The 24338-nt window shown below is 35.9% G+C and overlaps 2 protein-coding genes across 4 annotated transcripts; one reads left to right on the forward strand and one right to left on the reverse strand.

The window, feature by feature from the left end:
- The first annotated feature begins 16864 nt into the window (after positions 1–16864).
- On the forward strand, positions 16865–20951 carry LOC145109577 (EEIG1/EHBP1 protein amino-terminal domain protein). Of its 3 annotated transcripts, none has more exons than XM_079046770.1 (9): positions 16865–16985; positions 17362–18073; positions 18553–19148; positions 19230–19422; positions 19508–19717; positions 19797–19970; positions 20047–20196; positions 20289–20402; positions 20532–20951. In XM_079046770.1, the coding sequence occupies exons 2-9, from the start codon at positions 17438–17440 to the stop codon at positions 20850–20852; spliced, it is 2394 nt and encodes a 797-aa protein (XP_078902896.1). In that variant the 5' UTR covers positions 16865–16985; positions 17362–17437; the 3' UTR covers positions 20853–20951. The 3 variants fall into 3 exon arrangements, with proteins under 3 accessions (XP_078902896.1, XP_078902897.1, XP_078902898.1); XM_079046771.1 differs by lacking the exon at positions 16865–16985 and adding an exon at positions 16994–17131; XM_079046772.1 differs by lacking the exon at positions 16865–16985 and having other exon boundaries at positions 17857–18073; positions 18543–19148.
- Positions 20952–22344: 1393 nt separating this feature from the next.
- Positions 22345–23904, reverse strand: LOC145109579 (P-loop containing nucleoside triphosphate hydrolases superfamily protein). The gene is made up of 4 exons (XM_079046773.1): positions 23508–23904; positions 23134–23274; positions 22914–23063; positions 22345–22782 (listed from the first exon to the last, which is right to left on the reverse strand). The coding sequence occupies exons 1-4, from the start codon at positions 23832–23834 to the stop codon at positions 22621–22623; spliced, it is 780 nt and encodes a 259-aa protein (XP_078902899.1). The 5' UTR covers positions 23835–23904; the 3' UTR covers positions 22345–22620.
- Positions 23905–24338: the final 434 nt, after the last annotated feature.

Below are 24338 nucleotides of genomic sequence, written 5' to 3' on the forward strand. Positions count from 1 at the left end.
CCCGACGGGCCATTGACAACTTACAGATTCCAGTTATGAAAGATGCATTGGTCTCCTCTGTGGCTACTTTTCATACAAAGAAGATTATCTTCTCAGATGCCACCAAGTTTTCTCACATTGGTTTGATACCTGAACCAATGTACAGGTGTGTGTCGAGTGAAAGTAATGTGATAGCTGACTACCGGAAGCTTACTCCCAAGGGCCCAAAAGAACTGACTCCTGAACAGAAGGCTGCCTTAGATGCTGTGGAATAGCCAACAAAACGAGGGAAGAGGGCAGATCCCAAGAAGGTGGAAACCGAAGGTCCTTCTTCTAAGCCTGTCAAGTCCAAAAAGCGAAAGGCTGAAAAGGCTGATTCTTCGGCTCCAAAGAAAGTTAAGAAGATGGCAAGGAAATCAAAGAGTCCTTCTCCTTCAAGTTCAGAACATGCTGAGGAGAAATCGGCTGATGAGGAAGAAGAGGTTCAGCATCACGGTTCACCAAGAGGTAATACACCTCCTCGTTCTCCAACTCCTACTGAACCACTCAATGACGAAATTCCAACTCCTCCTCCATCTCCACCGAAGACTATTGTTCCAATTTCGGTTGCTCCAATTCCACCACCACCACCAGTTAGTACCGTACCAATCTCTACAACTCCTTTACCACCTCCTATCTTTTCACAAGTAACTACCACAACTACACCTATCTCCACCACTACAACCGAACCTTCAGTAAACGTCAACGTATCTGATACGGGGGCTAATACTGAAACTGAAACCCCTGTTACATCCAAACCTCTTTCACCCTCACCCTCAACTGATTCTGGTGCTACTCTCGGTGGTGACAATCTTGAGTTTGACTCAAACTATTATAGTCCTTATAGACTTCCCACTGATGAAGATGAAGAGGCTCCAGTAACCAGACAACAAGTGCAGAGTCTCGATGAAAAGCTTGATCAATTGCTCGCTTCTTCTTCGAAGTATAATGATGTTGTGCTGAAGGCTTTCTTGGACACTGCTTTTGAACAGTATACAGGAGCAATTGATAAATCCACAAAGGCGGTTGAATCATCCACATCTTTATGTCAGAAGGCTACTACAGATGTGATGGGTTTTGAGCATTCTAACACTCCTAAGTGTACATGCAACCCTAAATACCTTGGATCTATGTTTTCTCTATTATACATGCAAATATGATTATCCAAGGTATTATCCTAACTAGCATACCAAAACATTGATACTAGGATACTAAAATAGATAGAATACATACCTTGTTGTTGTTGCTTGACTCCATGAAGCTTGAGAGCCTAGTGCCCCAAGTGTGACACCTCAAATGGTTCACACATCATGAACTCTTGGAATAACCATGAGAAGAAGACATACATGTTCAAATCGGCTAGCCCTCAAAATATGTATCACTCGTGCCAATTTCTTGAACTAAAGGGGTTCTTATATAGTGTGGCTATTAGGGTTACACCATGTAACTCATGACTTTACCCATTCCTTATGCTCCATGGGTTTTAACCTCCATGGAGTATCCATGGATCACCACATGGGTTAAACCCAACATAAAGGAATCTTGGATCATAAGCCCACATATATAAGAATGAATGATTTACACAATCAATCCCCATATATTTAATTAGTCTCTTTTTGATCACTAAATTAAGTCCAAATTAATTCTTGATCAATACTAATTAAATAGCATGATTTCATATTAATATATTAGAACTTATAATATATTAATATGTCACAAAATGTCTTTTCCTCATAAACGGTCTATCCAAATGTTCCGATGCCATGCAACCCAAATGGACCATGCCGAGTCGGGTCAAGTACATACCAATTATAGTTATGGACTTAGACACTAATCCAACAGTCTCCCACTTGGATAAGTCTAAAACTATTATTGTGTATGACTTCAGGAACCAACTGGCAATCGTAGCTCTCAAAAGCCGCTGTCGAACTCTGACCTTGTAGATGAACTCTGACCTTTGTCAATGACTTGTCCATTAGATAAGGGATCATATATTCCTCCATTCTAGATATCATATGGACTGAGACATGGATTATAATCATTCTCTCTGTCCATTTGTTGTTTCCCGATTTCCGATTTATGACGACTGACTAATTGAACAAATCAAATCAGTCCTGGCTCGGCCGAGCACTTCCATTTGTCATCATCAAATCATCGAGGGGCCCACAGATATCGCTTTTATCCCGAAGGTAAAAGGAATGGATAAACTTCGACTCATATGGCTTGTTCTACTACTTGTTGAATCATACACAAAGGCACGTTTTATAACACCGAGTTACCGAATGCGTTTTCGTGCAATCAATGTACAACCAACTCATAGTAACAACTCATATCTCTAGGTTTGAAGAATATAAGATATTATCGTCTCATGATCACTCGTGATAAAATCCATGAAGTGATTCCAATGAGCGCGGGTTGAATCCAATACTCAGAACTTATGAGCACTCATGAGTGTTGTAGCCCCTTGTCCAACATCTTAGACCTCTACACGCCAACCCATGACAGTCTTGATTCATATCTACTTCCAACATATGACCGACTGTGGATAGTTTGAATAACTTAGTCAATCAGGAAGAACGACCTAGTTATTCTGGAAGTCAAAACATGCAAAATGAAACACAATAATAATAGAATCTAATATGGTATCAAAACCTATGAACATAAATAAAACACCTTTTATTTATCACCATATGATTACACATTATTCATTGTATACTGTTTCAGCTATCAACTTTATTCTTGAATTTAAAACAATAGTTGTCCCATGCTCCAAGCATGTACACTATGTTTTCTAAACACTAGTCATGCCATACACCAAGTATGCATACTATGTTTGTCTATGATCTTCACTTTGTGAATTAGATCAATTGAACATAACTCCAATGCTCCTCTTTCACAGTCCCAAATCCTTACTGCAAATGCAAGAATTCCAAATTCATGCCATTTACTGAAATCTGTTAGATTCTAAACTTATATGCATTGATCCTCCTGTAATGATTATGCACAGAGTCACAAGGACTTGACAACAAACATTACAGAGCATTCCAAGGAGATCAACTCCTTGGAAACATCCTTCTTGCATTAAGTTTCCTAATCTTACACAGATTGAATAATTTCCAACTTTGAAACATTTCCATATTCCATTTTGACTATCACTTCTGAACAAGAGTTGCCTCCTTACAGATTATGTCAATATGGTCCTTCCAGAATTAACACTATACTTCCAACTGTCCTTGAGCAACCAATCTTTGGTAAACCTTAGATTGTCCTCGACAATTGCTTAATCCTTTTAGTCATATCCAGTTCTAGACCTTTTCCCTTCTTAATGCCCCAGGCATTTGGAAAATTTTAGAAAGGATGAATATAGCACATGAAATCGATCCTATATCCGAAGCATATGGGACACGAGTCATGATGTCTCACATAAAGACTAAACCAGTCTTTTGCTATAACATTTCCATTTCTATTTGCCAAGTTCTCATAATTCAGATTATGAAAAGGGATGCCATAATCATAATCGAATTTTATAACTCAAATAATGGACCCATATATAGAATTTCCTTATGTTGAGCCATTCCAACATGAAATTCATATATATATCCTTGACTAAATACGATTAAAATCTCAATCTAAGCTTTTAGAATTGAAATGAAGTATAATTTTATCTCCCTTAATTATAGCAAAACAACTTTTTCAACCCCTGCAGCCTCACGAATTGAAACTTTTGTTTTCTATAATTAACATTGCTAACTTGCAACCTTTATCATAATTATCATGCTCCCACTAACATGATGATTATTAGCATAACACTTATGCTCCCACTAGCTTTGACATGTAATCAGAAATCAGCTGGACTTCTAGAAATCAATACTTTATTGACTTTCTTACCAAAGTTCAGATTTCTGATACTAGATTGCTTTGATAAAACTTTATCAATATCATACACCTTATCTTAGATAGCTCACAGGTGTGTCTAAACAATTTTAAGAACTATGAAAAGGGATGCTGTAATCATAGTCTCGATTGTTTAGACCTTTACCACTTCTCACAAGTCCATGTTAGTGTGCTGGTTAACCACACACGCTCCACTAATGACTTTGAGAATGCAAATATTACAATTTCTATCTAGCTAAAATCTACTTAGTGAAAGTGTTTCCTCACCATCATTTTCATGAATCGGAGAGAAACCTTATGACACTTAGATTTTATGGTGTATGAGTTCCTATCCATATGAATTTTGTCAAAACCATAATCACAAGACAAGGTTACTGACAAATCCACACTTATATGGATTAAACTTGTGCAATCTTAAATTCTTGCCATTTGGCAGCTCAAGGGCCTGTCATTGCTTCCAAGTAGCTGTGCAACCAATTGAGAACTCTCAGAACTCCTATGCAAAGCCAACTTGAATAGGCACAGACATGTCGACACGATAGGTTATAAACCTCAAGTCGTGTGCTAGTGAAGAACTTCAGGTTTTATTCTTGATTAGTTCTTGAGACTTTCAAGACCTTTAAGACTCCCACTGTCCTCTTGACATATAAGACTTTCTTGTCAGATATTCAAGAGATAGTGTGGATTCTAATCAAGACAAACACTTCACACAATTGGCCTTAGTTGGTCTTTGTTTTATCCAAAACATCACAACTTACCAATTTCAAATGTACAAGAGTAGAAAACTTTTACTCTTACATTTGACAAGTGTTTTAAACCTTCTTTAAGACATATCACTCAAGTTACAATCTTGGAGTATGACTCTAAGACTTGTATTTGAACGAAGTATGACTCTAAGACTTGTATTTGAACGAAGTATGACTCATCTTCTTGATTTAACCATTTCAACAATTCAAGATTCCTCTTCTTAGTCATAAGAATGCACTAAGATTTCCTTAGAGAACTAATTGTGCCATGGTTTCTTAATCATTAAGATGATCACAAAAACTGATACTAAAGTACTCTCCCATCTTTTCAGATTTGAGAAACTTTTATCTTTCTACCTAATTTGATTCTTCTTATTCGCTCTGCCATACATTGGATCTTTTCCAATGTTTCAGAATTACACTTAAGCTTGTAAGTGTAACCATATTTACTAAACTTTAGTAAATAATGACGAATAGTCTTAACGATCTTTTGTGGTGGACTTGACCAGTGCACAAGAGTGTGTACTCGATCCCTTAGTCCTTCACTTGACTCACATATACATGTGAACAAGGAACTAGTCTTAATTTTCCAAAGATGAAAAATTCTCATCCATCATACTATACAACTTGCATGATTCCAAGTTTCGGTCCAATTGAAACTTGGGCGATGAGGATCTTTCCTTATTTGGTAAATTTAGACATTATCACAAATGAAAGAATCAATTTCATATTTCCACTCTTGCTATTAATGGAATCATATAAGCAACAATTTTTTCCTCAAATGCCATTGTAAGGATATTTTAAAATAAATAAATAAAATCATCATTTTTCCTTTTATTTTAAAAAACTTTGCGGAAAAACTATCCTTACAATGCAAAAGCACATGAAAACTTTGTTGTTATCTAATCCTATGCAATATATCATAACTCCTAAGATGTAGCTTAAGAATCCGATCTTCAAACTATGCGATAGAATCCATCTACGCGATCAGATTCAGCATAATCTTTCTTTAAGTTTCTTCACTTTTTTCTTTGATTCTTAAAACATCAACATGTGACCCAGTCACATCATGTATCAAGAATCTCAGAATAGAAACTTAGTAGAGTTAGATAGTGGACTTTACCTGAAGTAGAGTCAAACTTATTGACTTTAACATCCTTAGGTAAATTTGGCAGCTTCGCAACTAATGCCCCTTTCTTTGGCAATGGACCCATGATAATGGGACTATCTCAGACTTAGCCTCTCTCTTTACCATTTGGTCAACCGAGTTGACTATGGGCGATCCCTTTCCATTGGGAAGAGAGAGCTTTACTGGATATCCAATGTCATCATTGTCAATGTCCATAAAGTTTTAGGAAGTTGATCTTAGCAAATAGATAAGATCATTAAGGGTCTTGTCATAGTCTGTTTCATAGGAGTCCCAAAGGAACTCACTATGTGACTTAGAAAATAGTTGAGTCACCAACTTTCTCAAGACTTTGACACCCAACTCTCCCGGCTTGTCAATATCTGACTACATCTCCAATATGTGATCACATATAGACCTTTGCTTGCCAATAGGGCTTGAGTGACCTTAAACTTTTCAGGAACTTGTGGGTTAGGGAGAATAATTGGAGGAGGTGAAAGAAGTATGATTTCCATGGGACATCATCTTCATTTAGGAAAGCTTGTTTCAAGAGATTTGGGAAGATCATCTTTTGGGAGATATTCAAAATAGTTGATTTAAAGTCCTTAATATAACACCCAATATGAAATATTAAGGCTAGGACCCAACACAATACTTTTATAACTTGGAAGAGGGATGCCGTAATCCAAGCTATAAAATATTTGAAGGTAGGTGAATGACGATTCACCAATTTCCACCAAGATAAACAAAATGTATTATTAGGTTTTAATTGGTTTTGAAATTCCTAGATTCTTTTGAGATTCATTGAACTGTTCAATGGCATGTTTCAATCTCGAGTGTGCCCTTCAGGTTTTGTGACTGGGATGCCGAGGATCACAAAACAAGGTATGAGTAACCATACAAATATACTTGGTACCCTTAATATTTACCCCTTAATCAGTGTGCCGGTTAACCACACACGCTCCACCGATACTATGATAAATATTAAGTTACCCTTTGCCTACCTTGTTAAGTCCAGGTTAGTGTGCCGGTAAACCACACGCGCTCCACTAACCGACTTAAGCAAAGTGCAAAGTGTAATTTCATGGGTTAGCACCTTATTCACATTTTCCTAAGTAACTAAGATTGGGAATTTATAAGTGTTTAGTTACTTAGTATTTGTCATTAATACTTTTAATGAAGGGAGAATTATAGTCCTTGTCCTACCCGTTCGGCTAACGACCCTCCACCAGTCAAGGAAGTGGTGGGTGAGAGTGGACACCCATTAAACTGCCATTTTATAGGCAGTAACCTTATACCCCCCTTATAGACCGGCTTCGTGAATGAGGCCTACTAACGGTAAGACTGACTTTACTCTTATACATATATATAAATATTATTAACTTATAATATTATAAAGTATAAGGGTTGAATTTTAAATTTTAAAATTCTAAGGGCTAACTTGGAATTAAAGTATTCATAAGAGAAAACTTTTCAAATTCCAAAACTTGAGGGCAAGTTTTGAAACTATTCAAATCTAATTAATTCCATAACTTATGTGTTTAAAGTAGTTTTAATTAAAAAACTCTCAAGTTCCATAACTTGAGGACAAGTTATGGAAGACTTTAAACTAATAAAAGAATGTAACTTTTCTTTATTTTGTAATTTATGGAATTAATTAAGGTTACACATTTTATTACTTAATGAAGTGACTCTTGAACCTCCATAACTTGAGGACAAGACTCTTTATTTTTGTAACCATTACCAACTTTTATGAGTTTTATGAAACTTAAATGTGACTTTTCATATAACTTGAGGACAAGTTACAAAAACACATTTTAGAATCAACTCTTAGATTAAAATGGATTGAAAACACATAATCAATTAACTTTTCTATTAATCTAAGCAACTCATAAGAACAAGATAATTTAATCAAACTTTTTCATGTAATTAGCCTAATCACTAAACTAATACAAAACATGAATCTATTGACAATTATCTTTGAAATTGGATTAGTATGAACATTACCACATCAAAAACAAAATTATAGGTTCAAAAACAACTTATGGTAATGTTCCTAGTCCATTTCTAGCCAAAAAACTCGAAGATATGCTGTCAGGGGCTCCTACTCGTCGAGTGTATCAACCTACTCGCCGAGTAGGATGATTTTCTTCATGGACTCGGCGAGTTCATCAGTGGACTCGGCGAGTCCAGTGCCCAGAATGCCCGAAATTCGACTTTTTCAGCATTTTTCAGCAATTTGCATCAAGTATAATTGAAAACAAGCCTAGGCTCTGATACCACTGATGGGTTTTGAGCATTCTAACACTCCTAAGTGTACATGCAACCCTAAATACCTTGGATCTATGTTTTCTCTATTATACATGCAAATATGATTATCCAAGGTATTATCCTAACTAGCATACCAAAATATTGATACTAGGATACTAAAATAGATAGAATACATACCTTGTTGTTGTTGCTTGACTCCATGAAGCTTGAGAGCCTAGTGCCCCAAGTGTGACACCTCAAATGGTTTTCACAACATCATGAACTCTTGGAATAACCATGAGAAGAAGACATACATGTTCAAATCGGCTAGCCCTCAAAATATGTATCATTCGTGCCAATTTCTTGAACTAAAGGGGTTCTTATATAGTGTGGCTATTAGGGTTACACCATGTAACTCATGACTTTACCCATTCCTTATGCTCCATGGGTTTTAACCTCCATGGAGTATCCATGGATCACCACATGGGTTAAACCCAACATAAAGGAATCTTGGATCATAAGCCCACATATATAAGAATGAATGATTTACACAATCAATCCCCATATATTTAATTAGTCTCTTTTTGATCACTAAATTAAGTCCAAATTAATTCTTGATCAATACTAATTAAATAACATGATTTCATATTAATATATTAGAACTTATAATATATTAATATGTCACAAAATGTCTTTTCCTCATAAACGGTCTATCCAAATGTTCCGATGCCATGCAACCCAAATGGACCATGCCGAGTCGGGTCAAGTACATACCAATTATAGTTATGGACTTAGACACTAATCCAACAAGATGTTGATGAACTCATTCACAGTTCCCAGATCTTTCTTGAATCCCTTAAGGGTCATGCTGATGTGAATGCAACTAAGGTGAATGCTTCGGTTGACTCTCTCTCCAAGTCACTTCAAGGGGAGCAAGCCAAATTCGAGACTGTTCGTTCTGAAATTCAAGCTGAGAACACTTCTCTTCTTAGCTCAGTGAACTCTCGTCTTGAAAAGCTCCATGCTGATTTTGCAAAGGAGAGCACATTGAGGGAGGATCTTGCTCGTCAAACCTCTACCGTTGAAGTCCAGAAGGTTCAATTGGCTCAAGCTGAGCGGGAGATTTCTTTGTTAAAAATTGAACGTGCCGTTTTTCGAAGTTGTGCTGGTGACGTTTTGAATAGGCTGCACAATGTTCTTCAGGCTCATGATCCCATTCTTACTCTGACAATCCGAAATCACATGACCTCCAAACTTCTTCCTGCACTTGAACTTTTACATGAAATGAAGGGTGTTTCAGAGCGATTCGTTCCTCCAAAACAAGGGGGAGAAGGTGCTCAGAAAACTAAACCGAATGTCACTGTCAAAACAGAACCGAAGGGTAATGAAGCTTCGGGTTCTGCTACTTAAGAAAAGAAGAAAGGTCTTGCTGATGATAGTGATGAAGAAGAAACTATTGCTGAAGCCCTGAAACGGAAGAAAAGGGATAAGGAGTTAGATGAAAACCTTCGGGTTGCAAAGGAAGCAGAAGAGAGGGAGTGAAAGAACAAAGAAGAGCATGATGCCTTAGTTTGCAAAAAGGCTTTGTTTCCTCCTTGGACTAGGGAAAGGCTGATCAAAGAAGCGATAGAGTTTCCAAGCATGTACTGGCTGGAACCTGTAGCTTCGTTTGATTGTGAGAATACGAGGGACTCACAGTTTGATATGCCTATAACACGAAAGGCATTTACTTTTAACTGTTTTGATTCAACAGTTCAAGTTCCCTCACCTCACCCTCAAGTTGATCGTGAACTTATTGATTTTTATCTCAAGTTCGGTTAGCCGCAGTATTTGACTTGGAGTGCACAGAAGATAACAACAGTCAAGGTGCTGAAACCTTCACCTGTAGGGAAGTTTGTTAATGTTAATTTCAAGATAACCCGAGGTTCAGACAACTCGGTTTCTGTGATTTCCCTGGCAGATCTTCCTAACTTGAATCCTCATGATTGGATCTTATTGTACAACATTTTGCTCACTAATGCGAAGGAGTATGAGCCGATCCTAGATCATCTGAAGAGGATGTTGGCTTCCTATGTCCATGAAGTTGCTACAATGGATCAGGAGATTGCTAATGTTTTGAAGAAGAAACCAAGTGTGAAGCCAACCGCAAAGCCTGGAGATGTGAACAAGATGAAGCTGGGTCAAATTGATTCTACACATCTCACAGTGATGTTCACAAGAGGCGAAGCTAAAATATTTCTTTTCGCACTTGTTGATAAGCATTTGTTCTCAACTGACTGCTTGGAGCATATAATCAATATTATCCATCGATGCAAGCAAAACACTGAGTCAGACAAGAAGAACTTCACTGACATGCTTTGGTGGTATATTACTTTTCGTCATACTCTACTGGCCATTATACCGAAGGTGTTCAAGACTGTCAAGAAGTCTTCTATAGCTCAACCAAACTGAGCTCTCGGCTCCATTGACGCAAAGGGGGAGATTGTTGGGTATTTTATGTTGCGTCATGGGCTTTGTTTTGTATATCCGGACTGGGCCTGTATCATGCAAATCCTGAGCAGATCCTTAGCCCTAACTATCATGCGATTCACAGATTCACACATCAAAGAAGATCATAAAACATGTATGGGTATTTTGGGAAAACTTACTTGAGCTCGGTCGATTGTATGCACCACACCCCTTTTCTTTTATTAGAAAACCCTTATTTATAAAATATTTCTTTTTAAAAATTCTACCAAACCCTCAGTTTGAGTTCAGACACACCCAAGAGTATGCCCGAATCCCTTAAACAAAGGCTCTGATACCAACTTGTAACGTCCCAAAAATAAGACTAAAAGTTTCGATTTTTAAATTAATAAAACCATTATCCAAAACAATCATCATATAAACCATAGTGAACCAGAGTGTATCAATAAACATCCAAGTACCTCAGAGTAATTCAAAAGGCGGAACAATGTGGTGTGTGCACTACAATCATCCCAGACTCTTCCCTTTTGAACCAGAAGTACTTGAAACATAAACTGAAAACTGTAAGCACAAAGCTTAGTGAGCTCCCCAAAATACCACATATGGTACATATCAAACATATAATGGGCCACACCCATCATCGGGCCTTGCTCGTCATCGAGCCCCACTCGGAACAAATCCTGTAAGTCATCAGGTCTCGCTTGGCATCGGGCCTCACCCGGTATACATATAACATATAAACACATGCATAAAAATCACAAAGTTAAATAGCATACAATATAATCATCAAGTCCTGCCCGACATCGGGCCCCGCACGGTATACATATAAACACATAACACATGCAAGAGTCACACAGACAACTAGCATCCTAAACATAATAAACCATGGGTCGGCATTGGTGCCTTCGACTTGCTAAACACAGTGGGGAAACTCATCTCAAGCTGTAGAGTCGCTCATATAAAATCTCAGTCTGCTGGTCCGGAAAATAACCACGCTAACATCATCAAATAAATATCCAATTAATAATTGGATTTCGACCCATAATCAAGAATCTAAGTTACTTGTCCAATATCCAGGGTAAAAGACCATTTTACCCTTTTCTTACTTGGCCCAAACCAAGGCCCAACTCATTGCTCAAAAGGCCTAAGTTCCTAAATGGCATCCCAAGGCCCAACTTCCAAATTAGGCCCAAAATCATTATGGACCTAATACCAAGAAAGCCCATAGTCTATCCATGACCCAAAGTCAGAAGTCCAATGGACCAACAAGGCCTAAACCCTAAAAACCCAAAATATGGCCCAAACCCGAGAAAATCAACCCAAAAGTTAAACATCTGAGTATGTTGGGCGTACTCAGACTTACGCTTGGCTTACTCCATTCGGGGCCAGTACGCTCAGCATGCGAGTTGAGTACGCCCCGCATACTCGGCAGACAACCAACCCAACTCATTAAGCACTTATTCGGTTAAGCCAACATGTCATATTCTCAGACCTGATTCTAGAAGGTGACTTAACACGTAAAGGTGGCAACTTTACACCCATGCATGACTTACTAAGGCCCAAAACTCAAAAAGAAGCTTAATAAGAATCTTAACACTTGCATGGACCCATATCTCTCATAAAGATTACATTTTTATGGACAAGGGACCTCAATGGAGCTAAGATCTAGCATCCATGGCTTCTGGAATAGATCACTAACTCAAATTTAGCTCAAAAGACCCAAAAATGCATAAATAACACCCTAAGTTGGATCTAGCACATAAAATCATCAAGATGAGAGCTTTTTACCTCAAATGGCTTGTTAAGATGAAGATAACTTTGGATCTACAAGCTACTCCCAAGCAACCTCCAAGTGTTCCTCTTCTTCTTCTTCACCACAAAACACCAACAAACACACTTTCAAGCTCAAATCTCACCAAAGATACTTAGGGTTTCGATATTAGGACATATGGTAATGGAGACTAATCAATAGTATGTCCAAGAGTGAGATAAGTTGTTTAAATAGGGCATAACCCCTAAAAATTAGGGTTTCCCCCTCAACCACGTACGCCATGCGTACTCCTACGTACGCCCCGCATACATAGGTGAACCCGCGATCAGGAAATGAGCTAGTACGCTAAGCGTACCCAGAGTACACCCCGCGTACTAGCTAGGGATTAAAATGAGATGAAATCAGCATTAAGGGGGGTTAACGGAAATATACCAAATTCTTGAATGTTACAATTTTAATATGGATAAAGAAGATGATGAATTGGAATGTTTTGAACAACCTCTCAATGTTGAAACGAACCAAGAAGAAACAAGAGCGAGTGAGAGTAGTGACCAAAAATTAAATGAAGGAGCTGAAAGCAATGTAGAGAAGCCGAGAGTTGTAGAAACAACTAGAACACCTGGTCCTACAAAAGCATTTGGCTCCACAAAAAATCACGATGAAGAACATTCAGATAACACGAGGGAAAAGCAAACCAAATCTCCACCGAAAAGATTTGATGACTTTGTTGTAAAGTTGTCTCCCTCGATAGGCCATGCACGTCCTACTAGCCATCAAGCTTCTTTGACGGTAGACTCACTTACTAATCATATTTCTTATGAAATCTCCACCGAAACGATTTGATGACTTTGTTGTAAAGTTGCCTCCCTCGATAGACCATGCATGTCCTACTAGCCATCAAGCTTCTTTGACGGTACACTCACTTACTAATTATATTTCTTATGATAAGTTTACTAACATTCACTAAGCCTTTCTTGCTACCATCAACTCAAATGATGAACCAAAGTCCTTTAAATAGGGCAACTGGCTATTCAAAACGAAAATTGGATAACAACAATGAAAAATAAGATTAAAGCACTTGAAGACAATGGTACATGGACCCTTGAAAAATTGTCAAAAGAAAAACGCGTCATTGGATCAAAGCGGGTATATAAGATAAAATACAAGCCATACAGTAAAATCGAAAGGTACAAAGTGCGACTTGCCGCAAAGGGTTTTACGCATACGAAAGGTGTTAATTATCATGACACGTTTACACCGGTTGCAAAGTTGGTAACTGTTAGAACCTTGCTCACTAATACTATTGCTACAACGAAAGATTGTATTGTATACCAACTAGATGTCAACAATGTGTTTCTTCATGGAGACCTTCAGGAAGAGGTCTATATAAAGATTTCAGATGGTTTTTCGAACAAAGAATACACATGAGTATGCAGGTTGTGGAAATCACTATATGGTCTTCTTCAAAAATCATGAAACCGGTACCAAAAGTTCACAATGGCGCTTACAAGTCTTGGTTTTTTCATTCAAAGCCTTTCGAAATGAACTGTTATTTCGTTCGAGAAAGAATGGTATGAGAAGAGATTAAGACTTGTAACGTTGACATAAAGGCACACATTGCATCTCTTTACCAAAACTTTGGGCAATGATCGCTTACGTTTTTTACTCGAAAAGTTGGGCATTTGAGATCTACATGGAGTAAAAGAAATATTTATTATTAGTCTTTATCTTCTATTAGGCTAGTCTTGATCTTTAGTTTGAACTTTCCTTGTTCCCTAAGTTTTTAGTCTCCTGGTGACCAGGAGATTAGTTTTCTGTAACCTATTTATTCCCGTTATAGGTTGAATGAAAGTAAGTATTGAATTGTTAATTTCTTCGGTATGGGGCGTAAGCACACACAAAATTCGATCCCCCATCCTCTACTACTATCTTGATCATCATGATCCTATTAAAACATCTTCCAACTTCTCTCACGTTCATTTTATTTTGCTTATAGATGTCCGTTAATTCAAGTAACAACAAGATGAGGTTAGATCTAAGCTTTGTTTTTTGGCCAAAAAGTACCTTAAATTAAGTAAGAGGTTTCATAAAATTTTAAAATTAACTGAAACATAAGTAGTCGAATGCTATTAATTTGTATAAGAAATATTTAAAGCAAAAACAAAATTGTACAGGAAATAAATTCTAAATATACAAAAACGCCTCTCTCATGTTCGTTGGTAAGAGAAAAGTGTGGTGGTACTTTGATATCAATTTTGGTGAGGTTGTTGAGGATGTTTGCATCTCAAGAGTAGTGGGTGAAGTTGTCTATGTCGCCGTTTTACGAAGTTTATTCCTTATTAGTTTAATTGCTTAATTGTTTAAACATTTATTCATTTTCACTGAGTTGTTTCTTTTAGAAAAAAATCATATACTAATTTCTTATTCATTTAAAAGGCAAAACATTTTTGAAAATAACGAGTTCATATTACGGGTGTTTATGTATACTTTTGGAAACTGATTATCTAAATTGGAAGTTGTTACTTTTAAACAAATATTAGAATATTATGTCTTTTATACAATAATCATAAAATGTTATTTAAAAAAAGACAATATTTTAATTATTTTTCAAAAAAAAAAAATACCTTATGAAAATCTATCACTTAAAAAAAGAAAAAGAAAACGAATTTTTTATTTAAGTTATAGAAGAATGGCCTTACCCAAACAACATGTGAAAATGATATGTTTTCCTTAAAAACAACAATTTATTTCATTAGTTATTCAAATAATTCAAAATTATTAAATATTGAAACGACTACTCTTTTAATTGTTATATAATTTTAAAATTTAAGTATACGTACATTCAATTATTTCCATATTCCATAACCATCTATTTTAGTTAATTATCTAAAGGACATAGCTTCTTTTAGTTGACGTGGCAATTAGATTATCAAATTTAGTTTATTCTTTAATTTAAGGATTTCTTTTAGTAGTTCAAAAAAAAAAAATCATTGATTTTTAATCATAATTAAGCTGTCGCAAATTTGTATTTTCTGATTTTTAATTCAAACGAGGGACATATATTTGGTCCCCATATATTTTCCGGCGACCGGGACACATTTGAGCGGGAGCTGAGAGTGGAAAACAGCAAATTTGTCAGTCGGTGAGTACGTTCATGCTCACGCGCCCACCACCACCAAATTCATACCAACCTTCGTTACACCGACACTTGGTTGTTAACTTCTTTGCAGTCGTTAGAGCGTGTATACACCTTCCGCTTTACTCGAGTAAACCTTACTCGTACATTATTAAACGTCCTTCAACTACTCTGTTGTCACTCCTCCATGTTCCATGTTCATGCATACTACCACCTTCTAGTTTAGTCATATAATCACATGACTCCCTTATCTTCACATCTTTATTAGTTAACACCAAGTTAAAAAAGTAAATTAGGTATTTGGATAAAAAGTGGCAACTTCCCAATAATATAGCTCTTAATAACTTGTATTCTAAAGTTGTTTTTTGCAGTTAATAATTTAATATAATAGGTAATCAAAAAACAAAATATTATTATTATAATTATTATATACCATCTAACTTTTTTCATGATAGTACCATCTAACTTTTTTCATTATAATATTTGTATTCATGATACCAAAGGGCTTCTAGCCTATCAAGTCTCGTGAGAGACATAGGTGGAGTTTTAGGTGTTATATAGGAGTAGAATAGAATAGATTTGTTATTCCAAAAAAAAGTATTATGCTGTGGAGTTTTAGGTGTTATATAGGAGTAGAATAGAATAGATTTGTTGTTCCAAAAAAAAAGTATTATGCTTTAAATGCCGAGGCTTTATGTTCTCAAAATTAATTAGATCATATGTTTAATTAGGTCTGTTTCCTAGCCATAAATGATTTGATGTTTCTCACACAATCAAATTCAACTTTTATTATTATTATTATTATTAACCGCAAACGGTATATTAAAAGACAAGGTAGCAAGAAGTAAGAAGTACAAAACAAACAAGAAAACAAAAAAGAAGAAAGTTGCATTCGATAGCTACAGTTATTTACAGAATTACAACACCAATTAATCATAATCAACCTTAGAGGGCTACGTTTCTTTTTCTTAGAGTTAATTCAAAGATGAGATAACACTTGTATCCCGTTTGTCAAAGTTGAGTGGTTCTTAGGACCATGAGAGTGCATTATATGATTGTGAAAGTTCCAGATAAACACCAACATTACAACTTTCGGGGCATGTTTAAGATGATCGTTGAGAGACAAAGTGTTTTTATATGAATTAAGTTAGGAATCAAGGGAACAAAAGTTGAAAGTGATTTCCACCGGAGCAAACTTATAATTTTCGTTATTAATGTTACATTTTAGATTCATTCGTGATTTTAAGATTAACTCTTTTTTTTTTGTCTGTTTACAGATACGGTTGTTGATTTGATCGATCTAATAATGTTTAATCACACATTTGGTTAAGGTTTTAATCCAAATCCTTTTTGTCAAAGAAAGGAGTTTGAAGGACCGAAACTAAAACATTGCTTTTGTTGAATTCTTGTTCGTTTGGTTACAAAAACAGTCCCTCGTCTTTTTAATTTTCATCTCTAACTCACAAACTCACATCACATCCTCTCTCTTCCCCTCTGCCCATAACCAAGTATCTCTTCCAGACAATATTTATTACTTCGAGTTCACACTTCACCCACTTTTGGTACGCTTGATTTCATGTAAGTTCTGAGAATCCTTGCAATTTTCTCCATGAGCTTCATTTTTTTTCGCTAATGGCATCCTTGATTCCTCTTATTCTTCTATTTTCGGTTGATCTACACAATTATACTTGTGTTTATTTATGGCATTTGATGGTTATATGGTGGTAAGGGCTTCTTTCGATTAATCGGGTTCCCTAGCTGGAGCTGTTGTTATTCTCATGGTTTTGGTCAAAATTTCGTTTTAATAGTTCATGAACTTCAGCAACAAGCTCAACTTAGAATTCACTATCTATAATCAATGGCGGCGTCATTAAGCCCCTTCCCATTCGGGTTGTAATCTATTGCATATTCGGTTTTGTTGTTAGCTAAACTTTTTTATACTTATGTGGTGTAGGTTAAAGGTTACTGTGATTCCATAGCTTTTTTCGGGCATTCACGCAACCTATTTGGTACAAGAGCAGAAATCAAAAATGGTATCGGGAATGAAGGCCAAAAACAGGAAAAGCCCATCTGTACAACTCGATTATGTAATCACTATTATAGAGATTAAACCATGGCCTCCATCTCAGTCATTAAGATCACTTCGTTCTGCTTTGATTCAGTGGGAACATGGTGACAAGAATTCAGGGACTACTAAAGCAGTTACCCCTTTACTTGTTCCTGGTGCTAGTGTTGGTGATGGTAAAATTGAATTCAATGAATCGTTTAAGCTTCACTTGACATTGATGAGAGATATGTCGATCAAGGCTGGGGACAGTGACACTTTCTTAAAGAACTGTGTGGAGTTGAATATGTATGAACCACGAAGGGACAAAATAGGGCAGTTGTTGGCGACTGCTGTTGTGGATTTTGCAGAGTATGGTGTTGTGAAAGATGGTTTGATTGTTAGTGTACCCATGAACTGCAAGAGGACTTTCAGTAATACGAGTCAGCCTATGCTTTTTCTAAAGATTCAAGCATTTGAGAAGAATAATCGTGTGAGATCTTCATCTGGGGATAGTTTAGTCAGAGAAGGATCAACGGAGATGAATGAAGAAACCGAGAGTGTCTCAATTACTGATGATGATGTTTCCTCCTCTAATGGGAGTTCAAACCCTCACAAAGAGGTACTTTATGTTGCTTCCTTTTTTCTATTGGCAATATATTCCCTCCATTCAAAACAAAGAGCAAGGAGATTCAGTTTTAATCTTGTGTTATATTCAGACTGAGCTTAAAACCCAAAATCAATATGAAATTTCTTAGAGGGTGTTTGGATTTGTGTTTTTGAAAGTGATTATTTTGACTTGAAGAATAAGAATAAGATAATTAGAAAATCAGTTGATCAAAGCTAGGTGTAGGTAGGTGTTGTGCATTTATCAGAAAAATCATTCTTCTTACAACTTTCTACTTGCTTCTACAAATCTGATTAGTTTGAGCCTAAACAATCAGAATTGTAATTTACCCAGACAATCGAAACTGGTTATTATAATTTCAAGTCTTAGTAATCAGTTTAAACACACATAAAGGAATTTTGAATTGCTTTAAAAAAGTGGAATGTATCACATTGATTTTACTGGTTAAATAACATGGTGGCAGTCAATTGCAGAAGGAACCTGAGGACAAATGTGGAAGCATGGATAGAGTAGTTAGCAATCAAGAAATGTTGGTTCAAGATAAAAGTAAAACCATTGCTGCTGAATCAGTGACACAAAAAGATGAAGAATTAAACACCAATATGAGGAGTGGTGTTGAAGTTTCTAAAGTGGATGATCAGACATCATCAAATCTAGATGAAAGTCAAAACATGGGGGATCTTGAGTCTAACATTTTAAGTTGTGATAGATTAAAAAAAGTGAAATCTGGAGGTTCCCTGTTGGATTCAGGAACTTGGAAGAGTAGTAGTAGGAAAGATGGTTTTCATGGTGGCAATGAAAGGAAAGATATCAACAGGTTACAACAATTACAGCGCAGGGTACAAAATCTTGAAAGTGAGCTTAAAGAAGCTGCTGCTATTGAAGTTGGTCTTTACTCAATAGTAGCAGAACACGCAAGTTCTATGAATAAAGTTCATGCGCCAGCTAGGCGTCTTTCTAGGCTATACCTTCATGCATACAAACAGATTTCACAAAGAGCAACTTCAGCAAAAAGTATTGTTTCCGGATTGATTTTGGTTGCAAAAGCTTGTGGAAACGATGTCCCAAGGTGGTGTACTTACTTTAATGAATTACCATGATGATGATGATGATGGAAATTATATATATAATTAATCTTGTTTATGTTTAGGTTGACTTTCTGGTTGTCAAACTGTGTGGTATTGAGAGCAATAATATATGATGCTTTCGAGCAAGATCACATGAGCAAAAAGAAGAAAGAATCTTGTAGAAACGAATGGGAGACGCCTTGTAAATTCACTTGTTCCATAGAAAAAGTTGAATCTTGGATCTTTTCACGAATCATCGAGTCAGTCTGGTGGCAGGTTTGTTGCATAATAATAGTACTATTAAATATTAGTTAATGACTTATCTTTTTTATTGTATAAGACTATAAGTATGTGGTTGCAGACACTTACTCCATATATGCAATCAACGGCTGCAAGGGCTATTGTTAGAATTGTGGATTCAGAATGTAGTAAAAAAACATCACGTGAGCAAGAACAAGCAAACTTCTCAATGGAGCTATGGAAGACTGCTTTCATGGATGCCTGTGAAAGGATTTGTCCTGTTCGAGCTGCTGGACATGATTGTGGTTGCTTGTCTGTGCTTTCTAGATTGGTAACTTTTCATCTATCTGATTACATGATATGTAATTTTTTTTAATAATTTGTTTTTTGGGTTGATAATGTTTTACTAGGTAATGGAAGAGTGCATGGGGAGATTAGATGTGGCTATGTTTAATGCTATTCTTCGGGAATCTGCTGATGAGGCTCCAACTGATCCTGTATCAGACCCAATCAGTGATGCAAGAGTTCTTCCTGTTTCATCAGGGAAACCAAGCTTTGGGGCTGGTGCACAACTCAAAAATGCAGTAAGTCTCTATCTCTATACATAAATTATGTCAACCAAAACTCTACTGATAATGTTGTTGTTTTGGCAATGTGCAGATTGGAAATTGGTCGAGGTGGCTGACTGATTTATTTGGTATTGATGATGACGATGATGATTCGTTTAAGTCTTTTCATCTCCTGAATGCATTGAGTGACCTGATGATGCTTCCTAAGGATATGCTGTTAGATAGCAGAATCAGAAAAGAGGTTTCTAAAATTGGGCTCTTTTCTTTTATAGTAGTAGTTTGTTTAGTTACTCACATTTGATTTTGATTTTGATTTTGATTTTTTTTTTGAAGGTATGTCCGAGTTTTGGTGCAGCATTAATAAAGGGGATACTTGATAGTTTTGTCCCAGATGAGTTTTGTCCAGATGCTATTCCTGAAGCTGTGTTAGAAGCCCTAGATTCAGAGGTGAGTAGAGTTACAGTATAATTATGTAACACAAACACAAGCCAACCAATGAAAGATATGTTTGTGTAATAACATATGGCATTGAGACTGAGTGGGTGTTTGTTTATAATTTATATATATGTTAAATAGGATTTGGTGGAGGGTGGTGAAGATTGTGTGAGCAGTGTCCCATGTGCAGCTGGTTCGGTTGTTTATCATCCACCATCTGCATCATCAATAATAAAATGTATTTTTGGTGGAACTAAAAAACACTTGAGTCGCAGTGGATCATCACTCTTGAGAAAGTCAAACACAAGTGATGATGAACTTGATGACCTCAGTTCCCCTTTCACTGCTATCAATATCATTGATGCTGCTCCTGCTCCAACAACACCTAGCCCTAGATGGAGATCAAATGATGGTAGCATTCGATATCAACTGCTTAAAGAGGTATGGATGAATAGTGACTGAATACTCATTCATACTAAAAAAAAAACTCCGCAATATTATTGTTTCTTGTAAATACTTACTTGCAAATAAGTCAAAGTGAGTGCTACTGACAATTTTTCATTTTTCTCTAATGTGCATCTTATTTGCAAATGTGTAATGTTCAATGCACTATTCCATTGTTGGCTTTTGGATGTAAAACTAAGCCAAGCTCATAAAATAGTGGCAAACCCCAACAAACCCATTGTCCATTTTTCTGGAAAAAGAAAAAACTATTTCTCAATTTTCAACGTAAACAAGTAAAAGACAGGTTATCTAAAACATAAATCAATTTTTTCGTAAAAAGAATCACATCTAAATGAATTCGTTTGTACTATATCAAAATATTAAAAAAAAAATAAGGTTTTATCCAAGAGAGTAAACTTGCTCTTAATATGTTCATTTGGTTGGACAAAATATACAGTATTACTTAGAGATCTGAGGCTTTTAGTTTAATGGTATCAAATGTTTGTAAAAGATACACCTCATCACCAATAAATCGAGTTTTCAAGTCTTGTTGTGGACGAAACACATAGGTTATGGATATATAAATTATTCTGACAAAAGTATTTGTCCATTAACATGAGTTACCAAAAAACAAGTTATCTCATGATTTGCATGCTTATTTTCACTATTATTAAAATGATTAATTTGCGATAAAGGTTTAAAAATTGATTCTTGGTGAAATATGAATCTCGAAACTTGCAATTCAAATGACCAACTCTTTTTGTGTATTTCAAACTTTAATTTTTATGGCTAAATACAAGAAATAACAATATACTTTATCAATTTGTTATTATAGTATTGTACCTTCATTTTGGTTGTAGTGTTGAAAATTTAAAACTTGAACAATGTCACATAAACAATTAAAATAAGAATGTCACCGAGTGTAGTGTTGAGACTTGAGAGACCATCATCTAACACCCAAAACAAACAATAACAACATCCTCGACAACAAACAAAGAGGTAATCAAACTTACACGTTGATGATGAACACCTTTGGCATATTTGAAATCGTTCCTTATCATGGTTTTTTTATTTTTTTTTTCATAAAAAATGGCAAACTACGATAACTTTCTTATACTTTGCCCTTTATAAAAATAATAAAACATCCATCTAACCCTTTGTAACTGGGAAGGGACCAAAAAGAAAACCAGCTATTCTAACATTTTGAAAAAATCATTAAATCAAAAATGGCCTTTATTATATATAAAATAAATATTAAGTACCATTGCTTTTTTGCAAAACTTGGCGAAACTATGACGGCTTTCTTTTCATTTTCCCAAATTTTCGTGACATCATATAAGAGGCAACCGGTGGCCAAACCAAAATTAAATAGATTGAAGATGTCTCTAGAATAGATCCAAGATACATCGACCTAATTTGACCAGATTAAGTATGATAAATGTCATCTACCCAGTCTCTCTCACTCAAAGGAAAGGTTACAAAAACAGATTACACATTTGACATCAAAACATAAATAAATAAATAATGCAAACTTGATTGATTATGTGACAAAATTGATAAAGCCAATGCTTCACAGTGTCATGTCTGAAACTACATTACACAATACATAAACTCTATAACGGATAAAACAAAATTATTCTCTTGAAAAATGGGACTCTGGGTATATATAAGCAAACACCAAACTATATTATATTACACTCGTAATATATCTCTATATTGTTTTTTTGCTGGTGATAAGTAAAATGTGGTTAAAAAACCAAACAAACAAACTGCAAGAATTAATTAATTATAGACTCAACTTGTGTGAAGAAGAGGTGAGAGCATTCATATGTTGAAGATGTAAAGCAGCCAAAAGTCCTTGCCATGTTTCTCCAGGTGCACCAGCTACATTGAAGTTTAAAAGCTTCTTTTGTTTCTTGTAGTATTCTTCCAAATCCAATGGCTTCTTCTGCAAATAAGATCATCAACATCAGCCAACATATATTAAAAAAAAAAAAAAAAAAAAAAAAAAAAAAAAGACTACAAGTTTCATGATGATATGATTCTTCATTGAGAGTTTACATAGATTGGTAAGAGTACCATTGAATTGCGCCCATTGACACTCAGAATATCTTGGTAAGAAGAAGCATATGCTTCATGTCCAACATCACCATGCTTCTTTTGCAGACAATCTTCTGTGCATTTGAAATTTAAGACCAAATCTATATCCGCAACTTCGTCAAGAATCTCCTGTTAACATAACAAGTAGAAAATTTTCAGCATTAACAACAACACACAGATTAGCAAAATCCAAACTTACAGCTTGCATTCTTGTTCGAGGAATTCCATCCAAAATGAACCCAGTTTCACCCCTGTAGAAACCTTCTTCCAACCTCTTTGATAGCAGACCAAAAATCACTTCCTCTGGCACAAGCTTGCCCTGATTCACAGCATCGGCAATCTAAATTGACAAAAACAGAGACGAGTAAACCTAACTGTCCAAGAAAAAAAGGTGATGACTAACTGGATTTCATGAAAACTACCAGTAAAATTGAATCGAAGCGAAACAATTTTTCAATCAATTTCCATAATTTGATCAAGCATAAATTACTAACGAAGAACAGATCTAGACAATCAAACAGGAGCTAATGTTCGATATGATTTTACGAAACGCCTAAAGGTAATTAAGCAAACCTGTTTATAAAGAGAAGAGCGAGGGTGGAGCTCTTGACGAACGAGGGTTCCCATGGAAATATGAGGTACTTTGAGGAGTTGTGATAACTTCTCCGCGTACATTTGCCTATTCGTCGATGGATCGCCCATTACAACCCACTGAACGCCCCTACCCGACACTGATCCCAGGGAGTCCTCCATCTCCGAGGGGCTCTCGTTGTAATCATAATCGTCATCGTAATCGTAATGAAGCTGAGCCGCCGATCCATAGAAATGGCGTTTGATCTGACCTAAGCGGAGTCGCGCAAGAGGAGCAGCAGCCACTCTCAGGCGACATACCATGGCCATGGCGGCTGATGAGGGTTTTACCAACGGACGGAAAATTCAGGGTTTTGAAGTGAAGGAAATAGGGCAACTGAAATGGGAAGACTAAAAAGCAAAAGGCAGGGAGATCACAGGACAAACTTAGTTTTAACTACACCCCTCAAGTTTTACGTAATTGTTAATATCACCATGTTTTCATATTTAATATCTTTCTAAAGAGAAATACAATGAAATCGTGAAAAAAAATTGAGTTTGTAGTAATTCAAAAAAATAAGATATAATACAAGGGTTAATATGGGTTTTTTTTACTTGATGTAGTCATTTTACTTGGTTGTAGAAAAAAATAAAAATAAAAATTACATTTCTTGATATGAGCACAAAATGTCATTAGAAAAAAATGGTATTGTTTCCAAAAAACTAATTTGAAATGACTAATGTCTAAAGTTTGAAGCCATTATTTTTAAGGTTTTGTAACCCATAAATTCTTAGATAAAGAACTCTAGCAATGTATAAATGCATTAACGATAT

This window comes from Lactuca virosa, chromosome 4, assembly GCF_052849685.1.
Source record: "Lactuca virosa cultivar CGN04683 chromosome 4, Lactuca_virosa_CGN04683_v6, whole genome shotgun sequence".
In the NCBI taxonomy this organism is placed as follows: Eukaryota; Viridiplantae; Streptophyta; class Magnoliopsida; order Asterales; family Asteraceae; genus Lactuca; species Lactuca virosa.

Bases quoted from the DNA above. Each gene is read 5' to 3' on its own strand.
- LOC145109577 (XM_079046770.1), top strand. From the start codon at position 17,438: ATGGTATCGGGAATGAAGGCCAAAAACAGGAAAAGCCCATCTGTACAA. The intron at 19,149-19,229 runs GTGGTGTACTTA...GTTTATGTTTAG, and splicing joins TGTGGAAACGATGTCCCAAG to GTTGACTTTCTGGTTGTCAA. The intron at 19,971-20,046 runs GTAAGTCTCTAT...GGCAATGTGCAG, and splicing joins GTGCACAACTCAAAAATGCA to ATTGGAAATTGGTCGAGGTG.
- LOC145109579 (XM_079046773.1), bottom strand. From the start codon at position 23,834: ATGGCCATGGTATGTCGCCTGAGAGTGGCTGCTGCTCCTCTTGCGCGA. The intron at 23,064-23,133 runs GTAAGTTTGGAT...TTATGTTAACAG, and splicing joins CTCGAACAAGAATGCAAGCT to GAGATTCTTGACGAAGTTGC. The intron at 22,783-22,913 runs GTACTCTTACCA...TCTTATTTGCAG, and splicing joins TCAATGGGCGCAATTCAATG to AAGAAGCCATTGGATTTGGA.